Source organism: Nycticebus coucang, chromosome 3 (genome assembly GCF_027406575.1).
Source record: "Nycticebus coucang isolate mNycCou1 chromosome 3, mNycCou1.pri, whole genome shotgun sequence".
Taxonomy (NCBI): domain Eukaryota; kingdom Metazoa; phylum Chordata; class Mammalia; order Primates; family Lorisidae; genus Nycticebus; species Nycticebus coucang.
In genome coordinates, this window is record NC_069782.1 from 53,377,446 (window position 1) to 53,397,693 (window position 20,248).

General features: G+C 40.9%; 1 protein-coding gene across 3 annotated transcripts in view; it reads right to left on the bottom strand.

Moving 5' to 3' along the window:
• MYRFL (myelin regulatory factor like) overlaps window positions 1-10,184 on the bottom strand; it is a 158,842-nt gene extending 148,658 nt beyond the window's left edge. For all 3 annotated transcript variants that reach the window (XR_008379010.1, XM_053585944.1, XM_053585945.1), the window contains exon 1: window positions 9,950-10,184. Coding sequence is in view for 2 of the 3 variants with exons in the window: in XM_053585944.1 (XP_053441919.1) it covers window positions 9,950-9,995 (46 nt within the window). In the remaining variant the exon portion in view is untranslated. The remainder of the gene's footprint in view (window positions 1-9,949) is intronic.
• Window positions 10,185-20,248: the final 10,064 nt, after the last annotated feature.

Sequence of the window (20,248 nt, forward strand, 5' to 3'; positions counted from 1 at the left end):
CCGATGCCTTCCTTGGGTTTCAGATTTGATAACCAATTGCCTCCTCCTCATTTCTATTTGTTTTCTGTTGCTGTTGTTTTGTTTTTTGGTTTGGGGGAGTTTTGAGACAGAGTATCACTCTACTGCCCTGGGTAGAGTGCTGTGGCATCATCATAGCTCACAGCAACTTCAAATTCTGGGGCTTGAGCAATGCTCCCACCTCAGCCTCTGAGTAGCTGGGACTGCAGGCTACACCACCACGCCTGGCTGGTTTTTCTATTTTTAGTAAAGATGGGGTCTCACTCTTGCCCAGGTTGGTCTCCAACTCCTGAGCTAAAGGGATCCACCCACCTCGGCCTCCCAGAGTGCTGGGATTACAGGCGTGAGCCCCTACAGCTGGCCATCATCATTTCCATTTGGTTGTCTAAAAGCTATTGCAAACGTGAGATATCCCAAACAAATTCATAATCACACACACACAACTTGACTTTCTCACAGCCCTCCACATCTGAATGCACCACCACAGATGGCTAAAGCCGACACCCAGGCAGCATGTTACGGGTTCCTCTCTGTTCCCCGCGCCACATCCCTTGGGTGTGCGAGTCCTCTTGCCTCCCAGCTTAGACCCCAGCGCTGGATTCCCATCGCACTGAGAACGGTACTCCAGATTCCAAAGCCATCTCCCACCCCTCCCCATCATAACTCTCTGCACTCCAGTCATCTCCACCTGACGGTTCCTTCCCAACCCCACAGCACTCCAAACTCAGTGCCTTTGCGCTGGTTCTCTCTCTGCCAGGAACGGTCTTCCTTCAGACTTGCACCGTGTTCCTGGTCATTCTTCCGGCCTCAGCTTAAATGTCACCTTCTCAAAAACCTTTCCTGAGGGCCTTAGCTCATGTAACTCACTTCCTGCTTTCAACAAACTCTCTCTGCACCATTGTCTGCTTTCTTTTGTTTTTTGGGTTTTTGTTTTTGAGACAGAGTCTCACTATGTTGCTCTCAGTAGAGTGCTGTGACATCACAGCTCAGGGCAACCTCAAAACTCTTGGACTTAAGTGATTCTCTTGCCTCCGCCTCCCAAGTAGTTGGGACGACAGGCACCCACCACAACGCCCAGCTATTTTATTGTTGTTGTAGTTGGCATTGTTGTTTAGCAGGCCCAGGCCAGGTTCGAACCTGCCAGCCCTGGTGTATGTGGCTGGTGCCCTAACCACTGAGCTACAGGTGCTGACCCCATTGTCTAGTTTTATTTTCTTCATAACTAATAACTTTTTGAAATCATCATTTTTATGTACCTCCTTTTGGTCCACCATCAATTAGAAAAGGAGCTCCTATGGGACAAGGACTCTGCTTGTTCATCATGGAATTCCTGGCCACCAGGACAGCAGCTGGCTGATGAGAGACGCTCCAATATTTTTTGACTGTGTGAAAGTTTATCATTACAAATTGAGTCTTCCTTGTCATACCCAATTAAAACAGAGTTGAAACCCAGGGGGAAAATGTACTCAGAGCCAATAATATTGCTCTAAGAATATAATTCTCTGCAAGCATCAGTTGCTGAAACTGCCTGATGGAACCTGAAATCAGTTTTATCCAATAGCTACTAAAACCTGTTGCAGCTCAAAGACCAATTTCACCCACTGCCCTCACTCACCAGTCAGCACCTGCCAGCTCCCAAACTGTGCTGGTACCAGTGAACGTTCTCAAAGAGCAACACGCAGCTTTTCTCCGTGTTATGAAATCTCCACACCAAAGACCACTCAGTCTGTGTCAATTCCCCACACTAAGACTTTTTTTCTCCCCAAAAAAACATTAAATTTAGAGACTCAACTTTACATTTCTATTTTGACTTCAACAATTGACAATTTATACAAATTATTCAAAAAGAGAAGGAATAGGCCAGGTGCAGTGGCTCACACCCGTAATCCTAGCTCTTTGGGAAGACAAGGCAGGTAGATTGCTTGAGCCCAGGATTTCAAGACCAGCCTGAGCAAAAGTGAAACCCTGTCTCCACTAAAAATAGAAAAATGAGCCAGGTGTTGTGGCACACACCTATAGTCCCAGACACCGGGGAGGCTGAGAGAAGAGGATCGTTTGATCCCAGGAATGTGAGTTGCAGTGAGTTACAATAACACCACAGCACTCTACCTTGGGCGACAGAGTGAGACTCTGTCTCAAAAAAGAAAAAATAAAGGAAAAAAAATAAATGATGACCTTATAACCACTTACTGTCTGGATGACCCTTAAGCAAGTTACTTCATCTCTGTCAGACTTTTGTTTCTTTGGGAAGGATAAAAAAACCCACAGCGCTGCTTCGAAGCTAAATAGAGAATTTAGTAAGTAGCAATGAAATTAATAACCAAAGATTACTGGCCTCTCTGAGCCAGGGAGAGTGTTCCACAACCGCATTTTGAAATAATACGATTACCAGGGCTGCAGAAGTCCACTCGCCCCCCCATCTCAGAGGCAGTCAGCAGCACAGCTCTGGCTCACAGCCAGGATGACTGACCCAGAATCCACGTTCCTGAGTGCTAAGCTATGCTCAGAACCTAATAGTATTTGACAGATAATAGTATTATTATTAATGAGATTATAGATCAGGGTTGGCAAACATTTTCTGTAAAGAGCCAGATAGTAAATATTTTAGGTTTTGCAGGCTGGATGGTCTCTGTTGCAACTCTATCTCACAGCATCAAAGTGGCCAGAGAGGATCCATGCATGAATAGCGTGCTCCATTCGTGAATAGCATGCTTCGTTCACGAATAGCATGTTCCATGCATGAATAGCGTGCTCCATGAATGAATAGCATGCTCTGTGCATGAAGAGTGCTCTGTGCATGAATAGCGTGCTCTGTGTATGAACAGGCGAGCTCTGATGAAACTGCATGTGCAAAGATCTGGCCTGTGGGCCACAGCTCTGACCCCTGTTGTAGATGAAGAACTGTTACTAAGAGATGTTCACTCCATGTTCTATGAAAAATGCTGTTACTAAAGAGTACAGACAATAAAATCCCATCTTTGTTTTAAAAAACATACACAATCAACGCTAAACTGAAAATCGTTAAGTACTAAATGCTAAGGTTACTAGTGATAATTATCTTCTTTTAGGTCATTTTTTTTCTTTTTTTTTTTTTTATTAAATCATAGCTGTGTACATTGATACGATCATGGGGCATCATTCACTAGCTTCACAGACCGTTTACCAAGTTTCACATATACCCTTGTAAGATGCACCGCTGGTGAAATCCCACCAATCCCCTTCCCTCTACCATCTACTTCTCTGTTTTTGTGCCAATACCATGCTATTTTGATCACTATTGATTTGTAGTATAGTCTGAGGTCTGGTAGGGTGATTCCTCCTGCTTTGTTTTTATTTCTGAGTAATGTCTTGGCTATTTGAGGTTTTTTTCTGATTCCATATAAAACGAAGTATTGTTTTTTCAAGATCTTTAAAGTATGACAGTGGAGCTTTAATAGGGATTGCATTGAAATTATATATTGCTTTGGGTAGTATGGACATTTTAACAATGTTGATTCTTCCCAGCCATGAGCATGATATGTTTTTTCCATTTGTTAATATTTTCAGCTATTTCTTTTCTTAGAGTTTCATAGTTCTTTTTATAGAGATCTTTCACATCCTTTGTTAGATAAATTCCCAAATACTTCATCTTCTTTGGCACTACTGTAAATGGGATAGAGGCCTTAACTGTTTTTTCAACTTGACTATTGTTGGTATATATAAAGGCTACCAATTTATGAATGTTGATTTTGTAACCTGAGACGCTGCTATATTCCTTGATCACTTCTAAGAGTTTTGTAGTGTTTTAGGTCATTTGTATTTTCCAAATGTACCCATGTATCAGATGTTTAGCTTACAAGACACTGTGGAGTCTTCCAAAAACACAAATGTAACTTCAAAGTTGAAAAGATATCACCACCAAAGAAGGTCATGGGAGCTTCCTTGAGGGAGGGTTTGTCTGGGTGATTTTGCTTCAGGGCTCCCCAGAGGTGGTAATAAGCCTGGTAGGTAGCAAATGTAGCTGGTGTACAGGACCCTTTGTGTCCCACTTTAAATTATAATTAAATGGCCTTCACCTTGGGGAGCCTAGCATGATAAAAAGAAAAATACTTCTCTGATGGCACCAAGCCATCAGTCACTTTGTTATGGATCCTCCATGCCAACGCAGCATGGCCTCCAACCACCTGTCAACATCACACAGAAATACTCAGATAACCCGAAATTGCTTGCATAGTCTTTCTGGTCCTCCCGAACATTGACATGCTCTGTTCCCAAACTCCTGGAAAGTCCATGCTATTTCCACACAGACATGGAGGCTGCCTCACAAATAAACAACCAGCTCCTGCCTCAGGGGGGTGATTTCAAAGACACTGGAGGCAACATGACTTCCGAAATTCCACCTTCAGAGATTAACCAAACCTGCCCTTTGAGGAGGGAATCTTTCTGCTCCATTTGACAAAAACAATCAATCTTCTATGAAAACACTGCACAAGTGCAAGGCAGTCACATTGTTCACCATTTGCTCCTTCTGAGCATGCTCAGGTTTTGCTGGGACAGAAATAAACTGCCATAATGGTACCTGTTGTCTGAGAGAGGGAGAATGGTGTGGTCCCTAAGTGAAAGAAAGATGGAGAACTGAGAGATGGCCAGAGGCCGGGGATACTCTTTACCTGCCAGCCAGCCTCACCTGGGGCGGCCCTCCCACTGGCCAGTCTCTGTCCTCTGCGCAGCAGGTCAGAGCTTCTGCTGCTTCTCTCAGAATTTCAGAAACATCAACCAATCAGAGCTGGTTTCACATTTTGGTGGAGGGACCACATAAGACATACATCATTCTATCTCTGGCAATAGTGGCATATGAGGCTTCCCCCCACCCCCAGCTGGCGACACTTTGCCTCAACTGCCTCTTCTCGTCCTACTGCCTGGATCTCTGTGCTGCTGGGAAAGTTCTCCTCCTTCATGCCTTCATGCATTTGAACTTGCTTGGTGCCTCAAAACTAGCTGCAATTCAGTAACTGTTGAGGGGAACAATCTATTGCACAGTCCTTCACCTATTCATTCTCTAACTGTCTCTAAGTGCCTACTGCAGACACCAAGACCACAGGGGTGCTTTCCCCAAGCTGCACCTGCCTTCTGCTCAGCCGCTCTGCTTAGGCTTCCTCACAGCCTTTCGACATCAATCCCACCTGGGCCGGCGCCTTCGGCACTATCTCCATTTTCCTGACCATTGGCACCTCCATGGTGTTCCTGAACAGCTCAGGGATGGAGGGCAGATGTTTTTGACTTCCCTGCATGCTGCTTCCTTCTTCTGATAGTAGTTACCTGGGGAATTTTAATCTTAAGCAGAGAGACAGGACAAGAAAATGTTCAAAACTTGTTCGACAGCAGCTGCCTGATGGCCAGTTCTTCTGCAGGGTCTCAGGAGCTACCTGGCAGTTTCTGCCCTTCCACCAGTTCTAGGAGCTACCGCCACCAACCCCAAGGGGCGAGCCAGAGGCCCAGTCTGCCAGCTTCCTTCCTGCTTCTCCTGCGATCTGCCCTTAGATGCATCTTCCCCACTGTGCTCAGTCTGGGCAGGGGTCTCCTCTTTGCCTCGTGCTAAGTCAAAAAGCATTTGAGAACCTGCTTCAGGGTACTGTGAGGAGGATGGAGAGTAAATAGCTTCTCATCACTTCAAAAAATTTGCTCTTTAGGGATTAAATATAATGAGCAATATTCTTTTCGAATCAGTTCTAACAAACTATTCTTGTAAAACTCAGCAAAAAGACCCCTAAAGGCCCCTAACTGGTTCAGCCTGAGTCCCCGTCCGTCTCAGACCCCACTTATTAGTTTAATTCTGAGAACAGGTTTCAAGGAAGTTCTCTTTGAGTTCCCTGGCTCCCTTGCCAAACAATAGTGAAAACTCACTCAAGCAGAATTTCCCAGGTTCTGTAACCCCCCCCGAACTTACCCCAATCCCCTACAGTGTCTAAACAATGGTGGAATTTCCCAAGCCAAGTTCATCCCCATGCCAGCTGCCACAAACCCCCTAACTCTCTGTAAGCAGTGCCAAATCCCCTGATTTGCTGTAACCCCACCATCATGCCAACCGCCATGCTGTAGCCCCCCCTGAGCCAACTCTGTAACCCCGCCCCTAAACTAACCAACCACCACGTTCTACTTCTGTGCTCACCAGCTTGCCTGCCAACGCAGCACAAAAAAGGTATGAAAGACAACCTGCTTTTCTCTTCGAGGCCGTTCGCCTTTGGGCGGCAGCCTGCCTGCGCAGGTGTAATAAATCACCATCTGATTTATACCTGAAGTGGGGTCCGAGTCTTTCTTACAGGTGGCAAATAATTACAACATTCTAAAAAGCTTGGAAACAAATGTGAGTCCTCTGATATCAAGGTAGCTCCCCCCCAAAAAACCCACCCCTTTTTGGAGGGAAACACATTAAGAGTAAGTTTACAGCTACCAAAGATAATTGAAGTAAAATAAGGAATGCTACTTATTGTACTTCCTTTTCCTTCCCTTCTATCCAGAGAGTTATTCTCAGAATTAACTGACATGATATAAAGTGAACAGCATAGAGCTTGGCACACAGCAAATACTCAGTGTCTTTATTAATCTGGTTCAAACTTGAGGTGAAATTGACAGTGTTTCTAAGTTAACTAACTTAAAACTGCAAACACCAAAGAATATAGATTTTTAAGGATAAAACCATGACTCTCATACAAATATAAATGCATGTCAAAATTTTTACTTAACTACTTAATGAAGGAGCCAGGAGGATGTTACAACTATTTCAAAGGAGAATTTAAACAGGAGAGAAAGAGAGATGATAGATAGATAGATAGATAGATAGATAGATAGATAGATAGATAGATGATAGTTAGATAGAAATGCAAAACTGGCTTTTACTGAAACTATCGGTTCCCTAAGACATAATTCATTACATATCCATAGATAAAAATCATTTGCATTGATATCAGTTGTCTACAATTTATAGAATTTTAAAACAGCTCTGGGTGGCACCTGTGGCTCAGTGAGTAGGGCGTGGGCCCCATATACCGAGGTGGTGGGTTCAAACCTGGCCCCGGCCAAACTGCAACAACAAAAAAAATAGCCCGGCATTGTGGTGGGTGCCTGTCGTCACAGCTACTCGGGAGGCTGAGGCAAGAGAATCGCCTAAACCCAGGAGTTGGAGGTTGCTGTGAGCTGTGTGACGCCACAGCACTCTATAGAGGTCAATAAAGTGAGACTCTGTCTGTACCAAAAAAAATAAATAAATAAATACAAAAAAACAGCTCAAACACAAGGAAAGGTGAAAACCCCATAGACTCCAATAGCCCAGCATGGTCTGGGCATGGTTGTCTATGGATGACATCCAGTTACCTATCATTTAATCTGCACCAAAGTGTTTTGCGATTTTTCTTGACAACAGATCTCAACCAGAAACATATTGCTGAATTAAACCCATTTTCCTTTACTTAAGATAAATTTTTACTGGATTATGACATTATACATTCCAATTATGAAGCACTCAAATAATACAGTGTAACAAAATAAAAATCCTCATGATCTTACCACTCAGAGGTAGCTACTGTTAATACCCAATGCACATTCATTTAGTTTTTCTCTATGTATTTGTGTGTGTTTATAAATATATTAACTGTTTTCATTGGTTTTAATAAAAGGTTGTTCTAGAAAGCTATCTATATATATACAATTGTGTTATGTATTCCGAGTTGTAATCCACTTTTACCTTTAATCAACGTTTTTCCTTCTCATCATCACTTTCAATAGCTCTAAAATATTCCATTATATGTATAGAAGAACCATAATGAACTAACCCACCACTATTAGAACTCTAGATTGCAACCAATTTTTAGCTATATTAGATGAAACAATGTGCCTCTCATCTGACAGCCTTTATCTTGCAGTCGTACCAGTCTTGCTGACAAGGCCAAACATTTCAAATGCTGTCTGAGTTTGCAGAAGGCGTTGAGATCCCTGAAGCTCTTTGCCTGCCTCTTTTCCTTCAGCTGTATCAGTGGCAGATGGGGGATCTGAATTATAGTAAGAATTGTCAGCTACAAAGAACTGCCCTATTGTCCTGAGACACATCATAAACCTTTTGTCGTATTTGAAAATGTAAAATAAAAACTAAAGTCATCATGAGCTTGGACAAAAACATATGTAAGAAAAAATACATTATTTAGGCCTTGGTATTTTAGAATAAAGTCTGAGGAAATGGAGAAAAATAGCACTGGGGTGATTAAAAAGTTGCCAAAACTTTTTTTGATTTTCAGACCTTGAGTTTTGAATAAGAGATTGTTTTGGATTAGGAACAGTGACATATTAACAGAAGCGTGCCATGCACCATTGGCCCTCCTCATTAGGATGTCATATTTAGTTTTGCTATCCCTGGACAACGCCTCCATGGCCACTGTCAGAGACACAGTGGGACAGATCAGAGGACTCAGACAACATGACCGTTCTCTCCCTCTCACACTTCTTTTGCCACTTCTGGCGAACTCCAAGCCACAGAAACTACCCTTTGTGGTGGTTCTTACAGAGTGGCTGAGAATCTCGCTTTTCTTCCCCCCCCCACCCCCACCCCCAGGGGTAAGATAGAACTTTTATTACAAGTTAGAAAGGGACACAGAAAAAGTAAAAAGCACCAGAGTTTCTGGAAGGGGGAAAGAACTGAAGGACTCCTTTGGGAGTCTCCACATGGGCTCTTTTATCTAGGGGTCTTGCAGGGGTCCTCAAACTACGGCCTACGGGCCACATGCGGCAGTGTGATTGTATTTGTTCCCGTTTTGTTTTTTTACTTCAAAATAAGATATGTTCAGTGTGCATAGGAATTTGTTCATAGTTTTTTTTAAACTATAGTCCGGCCCTCCAACAGTCTGAGGGACAGTGACCTGGCCCCCTGTTTAAAAAGTTTGAGGACCCCTGGATGGCTGGAATCTCGCTTTTCTATGGTCAGACCTGTCACTCTTCATGTTTGGTGTGTTTACTCAGCGGCTCCACATGCCTTGAAAGACCTATGATTTGTCCAGAACTTACAAAGCATGAGAAGCACTGACAACTCTTCCTCGGTGGGCTGTGGCTGCTCTCTGGATTTGGTAATTAATAGGTCTGCCCGCAATTCTGCCCACACTTTCTCCTCGCAAATACCTTGAAATGTGTGAAAGCTGTGGCCACACTTCCCTCTGCATGGGATCTGAGCATGGCTGACCGACCAGAGACTAAAGCCACACTGGCGTGAAGTCCCCAGGGCCACCTGACAGACACGACAACAGGACAAGTCCCCACTCACATTTTCAGTGAGCCCGCCATTAAGACTATCAAGCTAATTCATATGAGAATGTGGCTATACTGCCATTTGGGGATTTGAGAAGGAAGAAAACCCAGGTGACCATGGTCAACAGCATGCCTCTCCCTTGGGAAAAAAATATTCAAGTTCAAAAACACATCCTAGTTTAGTTACACATTTTTAAAACATGGTGAAAAACAGAAAGATGGGCATGGGGCAGTGTTCCTTCTGTTTTAAGCTGTTTTAATTATATTAAGCAAACAAAACGTTTTAAGTAAAATCTTACATTTATAATTTTTTGTGCTATATTTATAATTTTAGAGATAAGGCACAGCTATAATTTTTTTTAAACATGGGGGATTAGAAGGAATGAAACTCGCACAGGATAGGGACAAGTAATAGTAGCATAAATATGCTGAGTCCTCGATTCTTAAACAGCCAACCTATAAGATGGAAATCCCCCATTTTGTTAAATCACCATCCATACCATTGATTTTTACTACTAGTGTAGCAAATAAACCTCCACTTCCAATTTCAGGAGAGTTATCTAAATATGACAGCATTTCTTTCCAGATGAAGTTTAAGTGAATTCAGAAAAGGTGAAAGAGTGACAGCGAGCATGTCTCCACCTGTCGCAAACTGACCTCTTACCTTCCAAGAACTGCTGCAGGACCTCGTCCTCACCTGCCACATCCATGGCGCTGTGGTCCTGGTGCCGTCTGCTCAGACAGCAGGATCCTCAGACCTCAGGAAGTTAAGTGCTGTCCTCTCCACGCAAAGCCTGTGAATGTTCTTGAAAACTCTTCATCTCCTTTTTACCAGAGCGAAGAGTATCGTATCTTCAGCCATCAAATGGTGCCGGAAAGATGGTAAGTTCTCAGTGTGATAACACCAGAAGGATACGAAACTGCGTGAAGAGGAAGGTGGGGACAAATTCATCTGTCTTATCGCAGGGAACTGTTTCTACTCCGCCATTCGTCTTTGTTAAGGACCTTTGCCCTTAGTGACACATGTAATTACATAAATGGGCAATAAATACATACTCTTATCTCTTATTTGTCCTTTTATACTGATATATTTATATCTCCACCTTAATCAACCAGACCCATTTAGCCATCACCAAGCAAAGCTATAGTTATTTTTTTAACCTAGAAAAAGGGGGCAAATCAGTACCATGCCCTTCGTAGATCCCTGGAAGAGCAGGTGATTTTAAAAGGCTTGTGATAATGAAAGCTAGGATGTGTTAAATAATTCCAAACTTACAGCAAAACTTTACATTCCTCAATACACACCTAGTCTATTTTCCCCAGAGCTTGTTTTCTTTCAGAGTATAAATCATAAAGAATGAGAAGTCTCTCTAACAAGTGACAAATTACATCACCAATTTATTTCTCCTTCAACTGGGTACCCAGTGCCCTGCTAGCTGCTCCACCCCTAAACAGAGAACCATACCCTAGTAAACGTCTTCTTTTCACTGCTTAGCTATAGTTCATTTAATAATAGCCTAAGAAAAATATAATTAAGAAATTAAACTTCCTTTTAGCCCCTTTTCTCCTTTTCCTAACTTTTTATTTTGAAAAAAGTCATGAACCTACAGAAAAATGGAAAGAATTACACCACAAACTATCCATATATTCTTAGTCCAGAATTACCAGTTATTATTGTCTTAACACTTTTGTTTTTTTTTTTCTGAATACAGACATGTCCTTCATTTGGTTGAGCCATTTGAAAATAAGTTGCTACACCCTGACATATTCACCCCTACCTAACTCAGTGCACGGCTCCTAACACTCAGGCCATTCTCCACACCCTCACAACAGCGTGTTACAGCTAAGAAGTGTGATATGGACTCAGTGCTATCACCTGGTGTACAATCGCTAACATTCCAAAAATATCTTTTATGACTTCGTTTTCTGACTAAGGATCAGATGAATGAATGCTCATACACTGCTTTTGGTTATGTCTTTTTTTTTCTTACCAAATATGATTTTTTTTATTCAATAAATGTTTAGTTTTATACTTTGAGTTCACCTAAAGAGACAACATTTATCTAACACTTAGTTTTCTAGGAATTTTATAAAGTCTCTGTACCATATATGTATGAATTAAGTAAAATCTAGTTATTCAATAAATCTCAAATTATACTACTAGGATAATTATCCCTTTTTGTTTTCCAACGTGGCATTGAGTTTTTACAGTAATAATCTTTTTTATTTTTTTATTTTTTTATTAAATCATAGCTGTGTACATTAATGCGATCATGGGGCACCATACATTGTTTTTATAGACCGTTTGACACATTTTCGTCACACGGGTTAACATAGCCTTCCTGCCATTTTCTTAGTTGTTGTGTTAAGACATTTACATTCTACATTTACTAAGTTTCACATATACCCTTCTAAGATGCACTGCAGGTGTAATCCCACCAATCACCCTCCCTCCGCCCCCCTCCCCCCTCCCTCTGTCCCTCCCCCCCTTCTCCCTTTCCCCTATTCTTGGGATATAACTGGGTTATAGCTTTCATGTGAAAGCTTTAAATTAGGTTCATAGTAGGGCTGAGTATATTGGATACTTTTTCTTCCATTCTTCAGATACTTAACTAAGAAGAATATGTTCTAGCTCCATCCATGTAAACATGAAAGAGGTAAAGTCTCCATCTTTGTTTAAAGCTGCATAATATTCCATGGTGAAAATATACCACAATTGATTAATCCATTCGTGGATCGATGGGCACTTGGGCTTTTTCCATGACTAAGCAATTAAGAACTGGGCTGCGGAGGCAGAGCAAGATGGCAGCCGAGTAACAGCTTCCTTGCATCTGGGCACTGTGAGTCTGGGGATATAGGACTCCAGGCATCTCTGGCTGGTGGGATCTGCCTATCATCACCCCTGAGAGGATACAGGGAGTCAGCGAGAGACTTCTGGACCCCAAGAGGAGGACTAAAACAGTGGAAAACCGGCAAGTGGTCGCGTGTGTTCAATCCGTCTAAACCCGCCCACAACTGTAAATTCAGTAGCAGCGAGACTGCAACCAGAAAGGCCTTACCTGTGAACTGTTTTGGTGTCTTTGGACTTGGCACTCAGCTGAACTGCCTTGGGGAGAGCCTGAGCGGGAGTGCGGAGAACTTTGGCCTTTGTCTAGGGCCCCAGTCTGAGCGGCTGAGCCAGAAAGAGCTAATAGTGTTTGGCTCTGGGTCACAGGAAGACATTGTGAGCGATCTGCCCGGGCAAGCTCCGCCCTCAGGGTCACAGAGCTAGAATTGGGTGGGAGCTGGTAACCCAGTGACCAAGTAGCCTAAGGGCGGGGTCTGAGCCGCCTTGCAGCCCTAACCCTCGGGGGCAGAGGGAGACCAGTTTTGGCACACAGGGTAAGTGGATAGCCACTTCAGCAGTGATTCCAGCGACAAGCACTTCCCCTGGGAAAGCTTCTGCTCAGTAAGTGAACAAGTTCAAAGTGGCTTTTAAGTGGGCTGAAGAGAGATTTAGGGTGTCTACCTGCTGGGGTTTGAGAAACTAGCAGCCTCCAGTCATATCAGAACTGTGATTAACATCTCATACCCCAGAAGACCACATGTTGCCCAGACAATATTCAATAACATATACATACTGCTTTGTTTTTGGTTGTGTTTTTTTTTCTTTTTTTTTTTTTTTTGGTTTGGTTGTTTTTTTTGTTTATTTTTATGTTGTTGATTGTTGTTTTGTTTTTTTAAGTTCAACGTTTTCCATACAGATCCTTTTTCTTTCTCAATTTTTCTAGTTTAATTATAATTTCCCCTTGCTGCCTATTTCAATAATTAGAACTTCATCTTTTGTTAGTGTTTCTACCGTTATTATTTGGTTTTTCCAGCCAATTTTATCCCGTAAAGTTTTCTGTTTGCTTGTTTTGGTTTGCTTTATAGCATTTTTGTCTTTCCTCTCTACTTGGTGGAGGTGGGGTACTGTGTCTGATGAGGTTAGCAAAGAGCTGCTGACCTCAAGGGAACCACCCAACTGGGCACCCCCAGAAGGTGGTTTTTTTTAAGGTTGTATCAAAGTACCCTACTGTAAACCTATATTGCTCTGTCTCCCTCTTTCTGTGCCTCTCTTCTTTTTGTCAATATTCCTTTTACCCACCCCCTCTCCTTTCTCTATTTTTCTTTTTCTCTTTCTTATCACTCGGTCCTCCTTTCTTTCATCCCTTTTTTGCTGTTAAACCTTCTCACCCTTCTGGTCCTGTAACCCTTAGTCCACAGGCATGAGAACTTAAAGAGCAAGAGGAAGTGAAAGGAAAATTAGGGTAAGGAAACAGATAAAAGAAATCACCCACGAGGAAGAATCAGCAGAAAACTCCAGGCAACATGAAGAATCACTCCAGAACAACCCCGCCACGGGACCATGAGGTAGCTACTGCAGAGGATTCCACCTATAAAGAAATGTTAGGAATGACAGAAAGGGAATTTAGAATACACATGTTGAAAACAATGAAAGAAATGATGGAAACAATGAAGGAAACTGCTAATAAAGTGGAAAATAACCAAAAGGAAATCCAAAAACAGAATCAAATAAGAGATGAACAACATGAAGAATATAAAATGATATAGCAGAGCTGAAGGAAATGAAACAGTCAATCAGGGAACTTAAAGATGCAATGGAAAGTATCAGCAACAGATGCAGAAGAAAGACTTTCAGAGGTAGAAGACAAAGTTCTTCAGATAACTCAGATAGTAAAAGAGGCAGAAAAGAAGAGAGAGAAAGCAGAACGTTCACTGTCAGAATTATGGGACTTTATGAAGCGTTCCAACATATGAGTTGTAGGAATTCCAGAAGGGGAAAAAGAATGCCCCAGAGGAATGGAAGCCATACTAGAGAATATTATAAAAGAAAATTTCCCAAATATCACCAAAGATTCTGACACACTGCTTTCAGAGGGATATCGGACCCCAGGTCGCCTCAACTCTAACCGAGCTTCTCCAAGACACATTGTGATGAACCTGTCCAAAGTCAAGACCAAAGAAAAGATTCTGCAAGCTGCCAGGAGTAAGCGCCAGTTGACCTACAGGGGCAAATCTATCAGATTGACCGCAGACTTTTCTAATGAAACTTTCCAAGCAAGAAGACAATGGTCATCTACCTTTAATCTACTTAAACAGAACAATTTCCAGCCCAGAATTCTGTACCCTGCTAAGCTAAGCTTCAAAATTGATGGAGAAATCAAATCATTTACGGATATACAAACATTGAGGAAATTCGTCACAACAAGACCAGCTCTACAGGAAATACTTCAACCTGTTCTGCACACTGACCACCACAATGGATCAGCAGCAAAGTAAGAACTCAGAAACCAAAGGACAGAACCTAACCTCCACACTGATGCAAAAGATAAAACTAAGCAATGGACCCTCACAAAATAAGACGAACAGAATACTACCACACTTATCAATTACCTCAATAAATGTGAATGGCTTGAATTCCCCAATGAAGAGACGTAGATTGGTTGACTGGATTAAAAAACACAAGCCATCCATTTGCTGTCTGCAAGAAACACACCTGGCTTCAAAAGACAAATTAAAACTCCGAGTCAAGGGTTGGAAGACAATTTTTCAGACAAATGGAATTCAAAAGAAAAGAGGAGTTGCAATCTTACTTTCAGATACATGTGGATTTAAAGCAACTAAAGTCAAAAAAGACAAAGATGGTCACTTTATATTGGTCAAGGGAAAAATACAACAAGAAGACATTTCAATACTAAATATCTATGCACCCAATTTAAATGCTCCCAGATTCTTGAAACAGACCTTACTCAGTCTGAGCAATATGATATCTGATAATACCATAATAACAGGGGACCTTAACACTCCTCTTACAGAGCTGGACAGATCCTCTAAACAGAAATGAAACAAGGATATAAGAGACTTAAATGAGACCCTAGAACAACTGTGCTTGATAGACGCATATAGAACATTCCATACCAAAGATAAAGAATATACATTCTTCTCATCACCCCATGGAACATTCTCCAAAATTGATCATATCCTGGGACACAAAACAAATATCAACAGAATCAAAAGAATTGAAATTTTACCTTGTATCTTCTCAGACCATAAGGCACTAAAGGTGGAACTCAACTCTAACAAAAATGCTCGACCCCACCCAAAGGCATGGAAATTAAACAATCTTCTGTTGAATAACAGATGGGTACAGGAAGAAATAAAACAGGAAATCATTAACTTCCTTGAGCATAACAACAATGAAGACACAAGCTACCAAAACCTGTGGGATACTGCAAAAGCAGTTTTGAGAGGAAAATTCATCACTTTAGATGCCTACATTCGAAAAACAGAAAAAGAGCGCATCAACAATCTCACAAGAGATCTTATGGAATTGGAAAAAGAACAATGTAAGCCTAAACTCACTAGAAGAAAAGAAATATCCAAAATCAAATCAGAGATCAATGAAATTGAAAACAAAGGAATCATTCAGAAAATTAATGAAACAAGGAGTTGGCTTTTTGAAAAAATAAATAAAATAGATAAACCATTGGCCAGACTAACAAGGAATAGAAAAGTAAAATCTCTAGTAACCTCAATCCGAAATGATAAAGGGGAAATAACAACTGATCCCACAGAGTTACAAGAGATCATCTCTGAATACTACCAGAAACTCTATGCCCAGAAATTTGACAATGTGAAAGAAATGGATCAATATTTGGAATCACACCCTCTCTCTAGACTCAGCCAGGAAGAAATAGAGCTCCTGAACAGACCAATTTCAAGCACTGAGATCAAAGACACAATAAAAAATCTTCCAACCAAAAAATGCCCTGGTCCAGATGGCTTCACTCCAGAATTCTATCAAACCTTCAAGGAAGAGCTTATTCCTGTACTGCACAAATTATTCCAAAAAATTGAGGAAGAAGGAATCTTCCCCAACACATTCTATGAGGCAAACATCACCCTGATATCAAAACCAGGAAAAGACCCAACCAAAAAGGAGAATTTCAGACCAATCTCACTCATGAACATAGACGCAAAAATTCTGAACAAAATCCTAGCCAATAGATTACAGCTTATCATCAAAAAAGTCATTCATCATGATCAAGTAGGCTTCATCCCAGGGATGCAAGGCTGGTTTAACAAACGCAAGTCTATAAACGTTATCCACCATATTAAGAAAGACAAAAATAAAGATCACATGATCCTCTCAATAGATGCAGAAAAAGCATTTGATAAAATCCAGCATCCTTTTCTAATTAGAACACTGAACAGTATAGGCATAGGTGGCACATTTCTAAAACTGATTGAAGCTATCTATGACAAACCCACAGCCAATATTTTCCTGAATGTAGTAAAACTGAAAGCTTTTCCTCTTAGAACTGGAACCAGACAAGGTTGTCCTCTGTCACCTTTACTATTCAACGTAGCGCTGGAAGTTCTAGCCAATACAATTAGGCAAGACAAGGAAATAAAGGGAATCCAAATGGGAGCAGAGGAGGTCAAACTCTCCCTCTTTGCTGACGACATGATCTTATACTTAGAGAACCCCAAAGACTCAACCACAAGACTCCTAGAAGTCATCAAAAAATACAGTAATGTTTCAGGATAGAAAATCAATGTCCACAAGGCAGTAGCCTTTATATACACCAATAACAGTCAAGATGAGAAGCTAATTAAGAACACAACTTCCTTCACCATAGTGTCAAAGAAAATGAAATACCTAGGAATATACCTAACGAAGGAGGTGAAGGACCTCTATAAAGAAAACTATGAAATCCTCAGAAAGGAAATAGCAGAGGATATTAACAAATGGAAGAACATACCATGCTCATGGATGGGAAGAATCAACATTGTTAAAATGTCTATACTTCCCAAAGCAATCTACCTATTCAATGCCATTCCTATCAAAATACCAACATCGTACTTTCAAGATTTGGAAAAAATGATTCTGCGTTTTGTATGGAACTGGAAAAAACCCTGTATAGCTAAGGCAGTTCTCTGTAACAAAAATAAAGCTGGGGGCATCAGCATACCAGATTTTATTCTGTACTACAAAGCCATAGTGCTCAAGACAGCATGGTACTGGCACAAAAACAGAGACATAGACACTTGGAATCGAATTGAAAACCAAGAATTGAAACTAACATCTTACAACCACCTAATCTTTCATAAACCAAACAAGAACATACCTTGGAGGAAAGACACCCTATTCAATAAATGGTGTTGGGAGAACTGGATGTCTACATGTGAAAGACTGAAACTGGACCCACACCTTTCCCCACTCACAAAAATTGATTCAAGATGGATAAAGGACTTAAACTTAAGGCATGAAACAATAAAAATCCTCCAAGAAAACATAGGAAAAACACTGGAAGATATTGGTCTGGGGAAAGACTTCATGAAGAAATCTGCCATGGCAATTGCAACAACAACAAAAATAAACAAATGGGACTTCATTAAACTGAAAAGCTTCTGTACAGCTAAGGACACAATAACCAAAGCAAAGAGACAACCTACACAATGGGAAAGGATATTTGCATATTTTCAATCAGACAAAAGCTTGATAATTAGGATCTATAGAGAACTCAAATTAATCCATATGAAAAAAGCCAACAATCCCTTATATCGATGGGCAAGAGACATGAATAGAACTTTCCCTAAAGACGACAGATGAATGGCTAACAAACACATGAAAAAATGTTCATCATCTCTATATGTTAAAGAAATGCAAATCAAAACAATCCTGAGATATCATCTAACCCCATTGAGAATGGCCCACATCACAAAATCTCAAAACTGCAGATGCTGGCGTGGATGTGGAGAGAAGGGAACACTTTTACACTGCTGGTGGGACTGCAAACTAGTACAACCTTTCTGGAAGGAAGTATGGAGAAACCTCAAAGCACTCAAGCTAGACCTCCCATTTGATCCTGCAATCCCATTACTGGGCATCTACCCAGAAGGAAAGAAATCCTTTTATATAGGGACACATGTACTAGACTGTTTATTGCAGCTCAATTTATAGTTGCCAAAATGTGGAAACAGCCTAAATGCCCACCAACCCAGGAATGGATTAACAAGCTGTGGTATATGTATACCATGGAATACTATTCAGCCATTAAAAAAAATGGAGACTTTACATCCTTCGTATTAACCTGGATGGACGTGGAAGACATTATTCTTAGTAAAGCATCACAAGAATGGAGAAGCATGAATCCTATGTACTCAATTTTTATATGAGGACAATTAATGACAATTATGGTTATGGGGGGGGAAGCAGAAAGAGGGAAGGAGGGAGGTGGGTGGGGCCTTGGTGTGTGTCACACTTTATGGGGGCAAGACATGATTGCAAGAGGGACTTTACCTAACAATTGCAATCAGTGTAACCTGGCTTATTGTACCCTCAATGAATCCCCAACGATAAAAAAAAAAAAAAAGAATTGGGCTGCAATAAACATTCTGGTACAAATATCTTTGTTATGATGTGATTTTTGGTCTTCTGGGTATATGCTCAGTACAGGGATTACAGGATTGAATGGCAGAACTATTTTTAGATCTCTAAGTGTTCTCCAGACATCTTTCCAAAAGGAATGAATTAATTTGCATTCCCACCAGCAGTGTAGAAGTGTTCCCTTTTCTCCACATCCATGCCAACATCTCTGGTCTTGGGATTTTCTGATATGGGCTAATCTTACTGGAGTTAGATGATATCTCAAAGTAGTTTTGATTTGCATTTCTCTGATGATTAAAGATGATGAGTATTTTTTCGTATTTCTGTGGGCCGTGCCCCTGTCTTCATCAGAGAAGTTTCTCTTCAAGTCCCTTGCCAAGCTTACGATGCGATCACTTGTTCTTTTCTTGCTTATACGTTTGAGTTCTCGGTGGATTCTGGTTATTAAACCTTTGTCGAAAACATTACCTGCAAATATCTTCTCACATTCTGAGGGCTGTTTGCTTGCTTTACTTACTGTGTTCTTGGCTGTGCAGAAGCTTTTTAGTTTGATCAGGTCCCAGTAGTGTATTTTTGAAGCTGCTTCAGTTGCCCAGGGGGTCCTCCTCATAAAATACTCGCCCAGACCGATTTCTTCAAGGGTTTGTCCTGCACTCTCTTCTAGTATTTTTATAGTTTTATGTCTTAAGTTTAAATCTTTGATCCAGTGAGAGTCTATCTTAGTTAATGGTGAAAGTTGTGGGTCCACTTTCAGTCTTCTACAGATTGTCAGCCAGTTCACCCAGCACCATTTGTTAAATAGGGAATCTTTACCCCACTGAATGTTTTTAATTGGCTTGTCAAAGATCAAATAATGGTAAGTAGCTTGATTCATCTCTTGGTTCTCTATTCTATTCTAGACATCTACTTCTCTGTTTTTGTGCCAGTACCATGCTGTTTTGATTACTATCGATTTGTAGTATAGTCTGAGGTCTGGTAGCATGATTCCTCCTGCTTTGTTTTTATTTCTGAGTAATGTCTTGGCTATTTGAGGTTTTTTCTGATTCCATATAAAATGAAGTATTATTTTTTCAAGATCTATAAAGTGTGACAGTGGAGCTTTAATAGGGATTGCATTAAAATTGTATATTGCTTTGGGTAGTATGGACATTTTAACAATGTTGATTCTTCCCAGCCATGAGCATGGTATGTTTTTCCATTTGTTAACATTTTCAGCTATTTCTTTTCTTAGAGTTTCATAGTTCTCTTTATAAAGATCTTTAACGTCCTTTGTTAGATAAACTCCCAAATATTTCATCTTCTTTGGCACTACTGTGAAAGGAATAGAGTCCTTAACTGTTTTTCAGCTTGACTATTGTTGGTATATATAAAGGCTACCGATTTATGAATGTTGATTTTGTAACCTGAGACACTGCTATATTCCTTGATCACTTCTAAGAGTTTTGTAGTAGAATCCCTGGTGTTTTCCAGATATACAATTATATCATCTGCAAAGAGCAAAAGTTTGATCTCTTCTGGCCTTATATG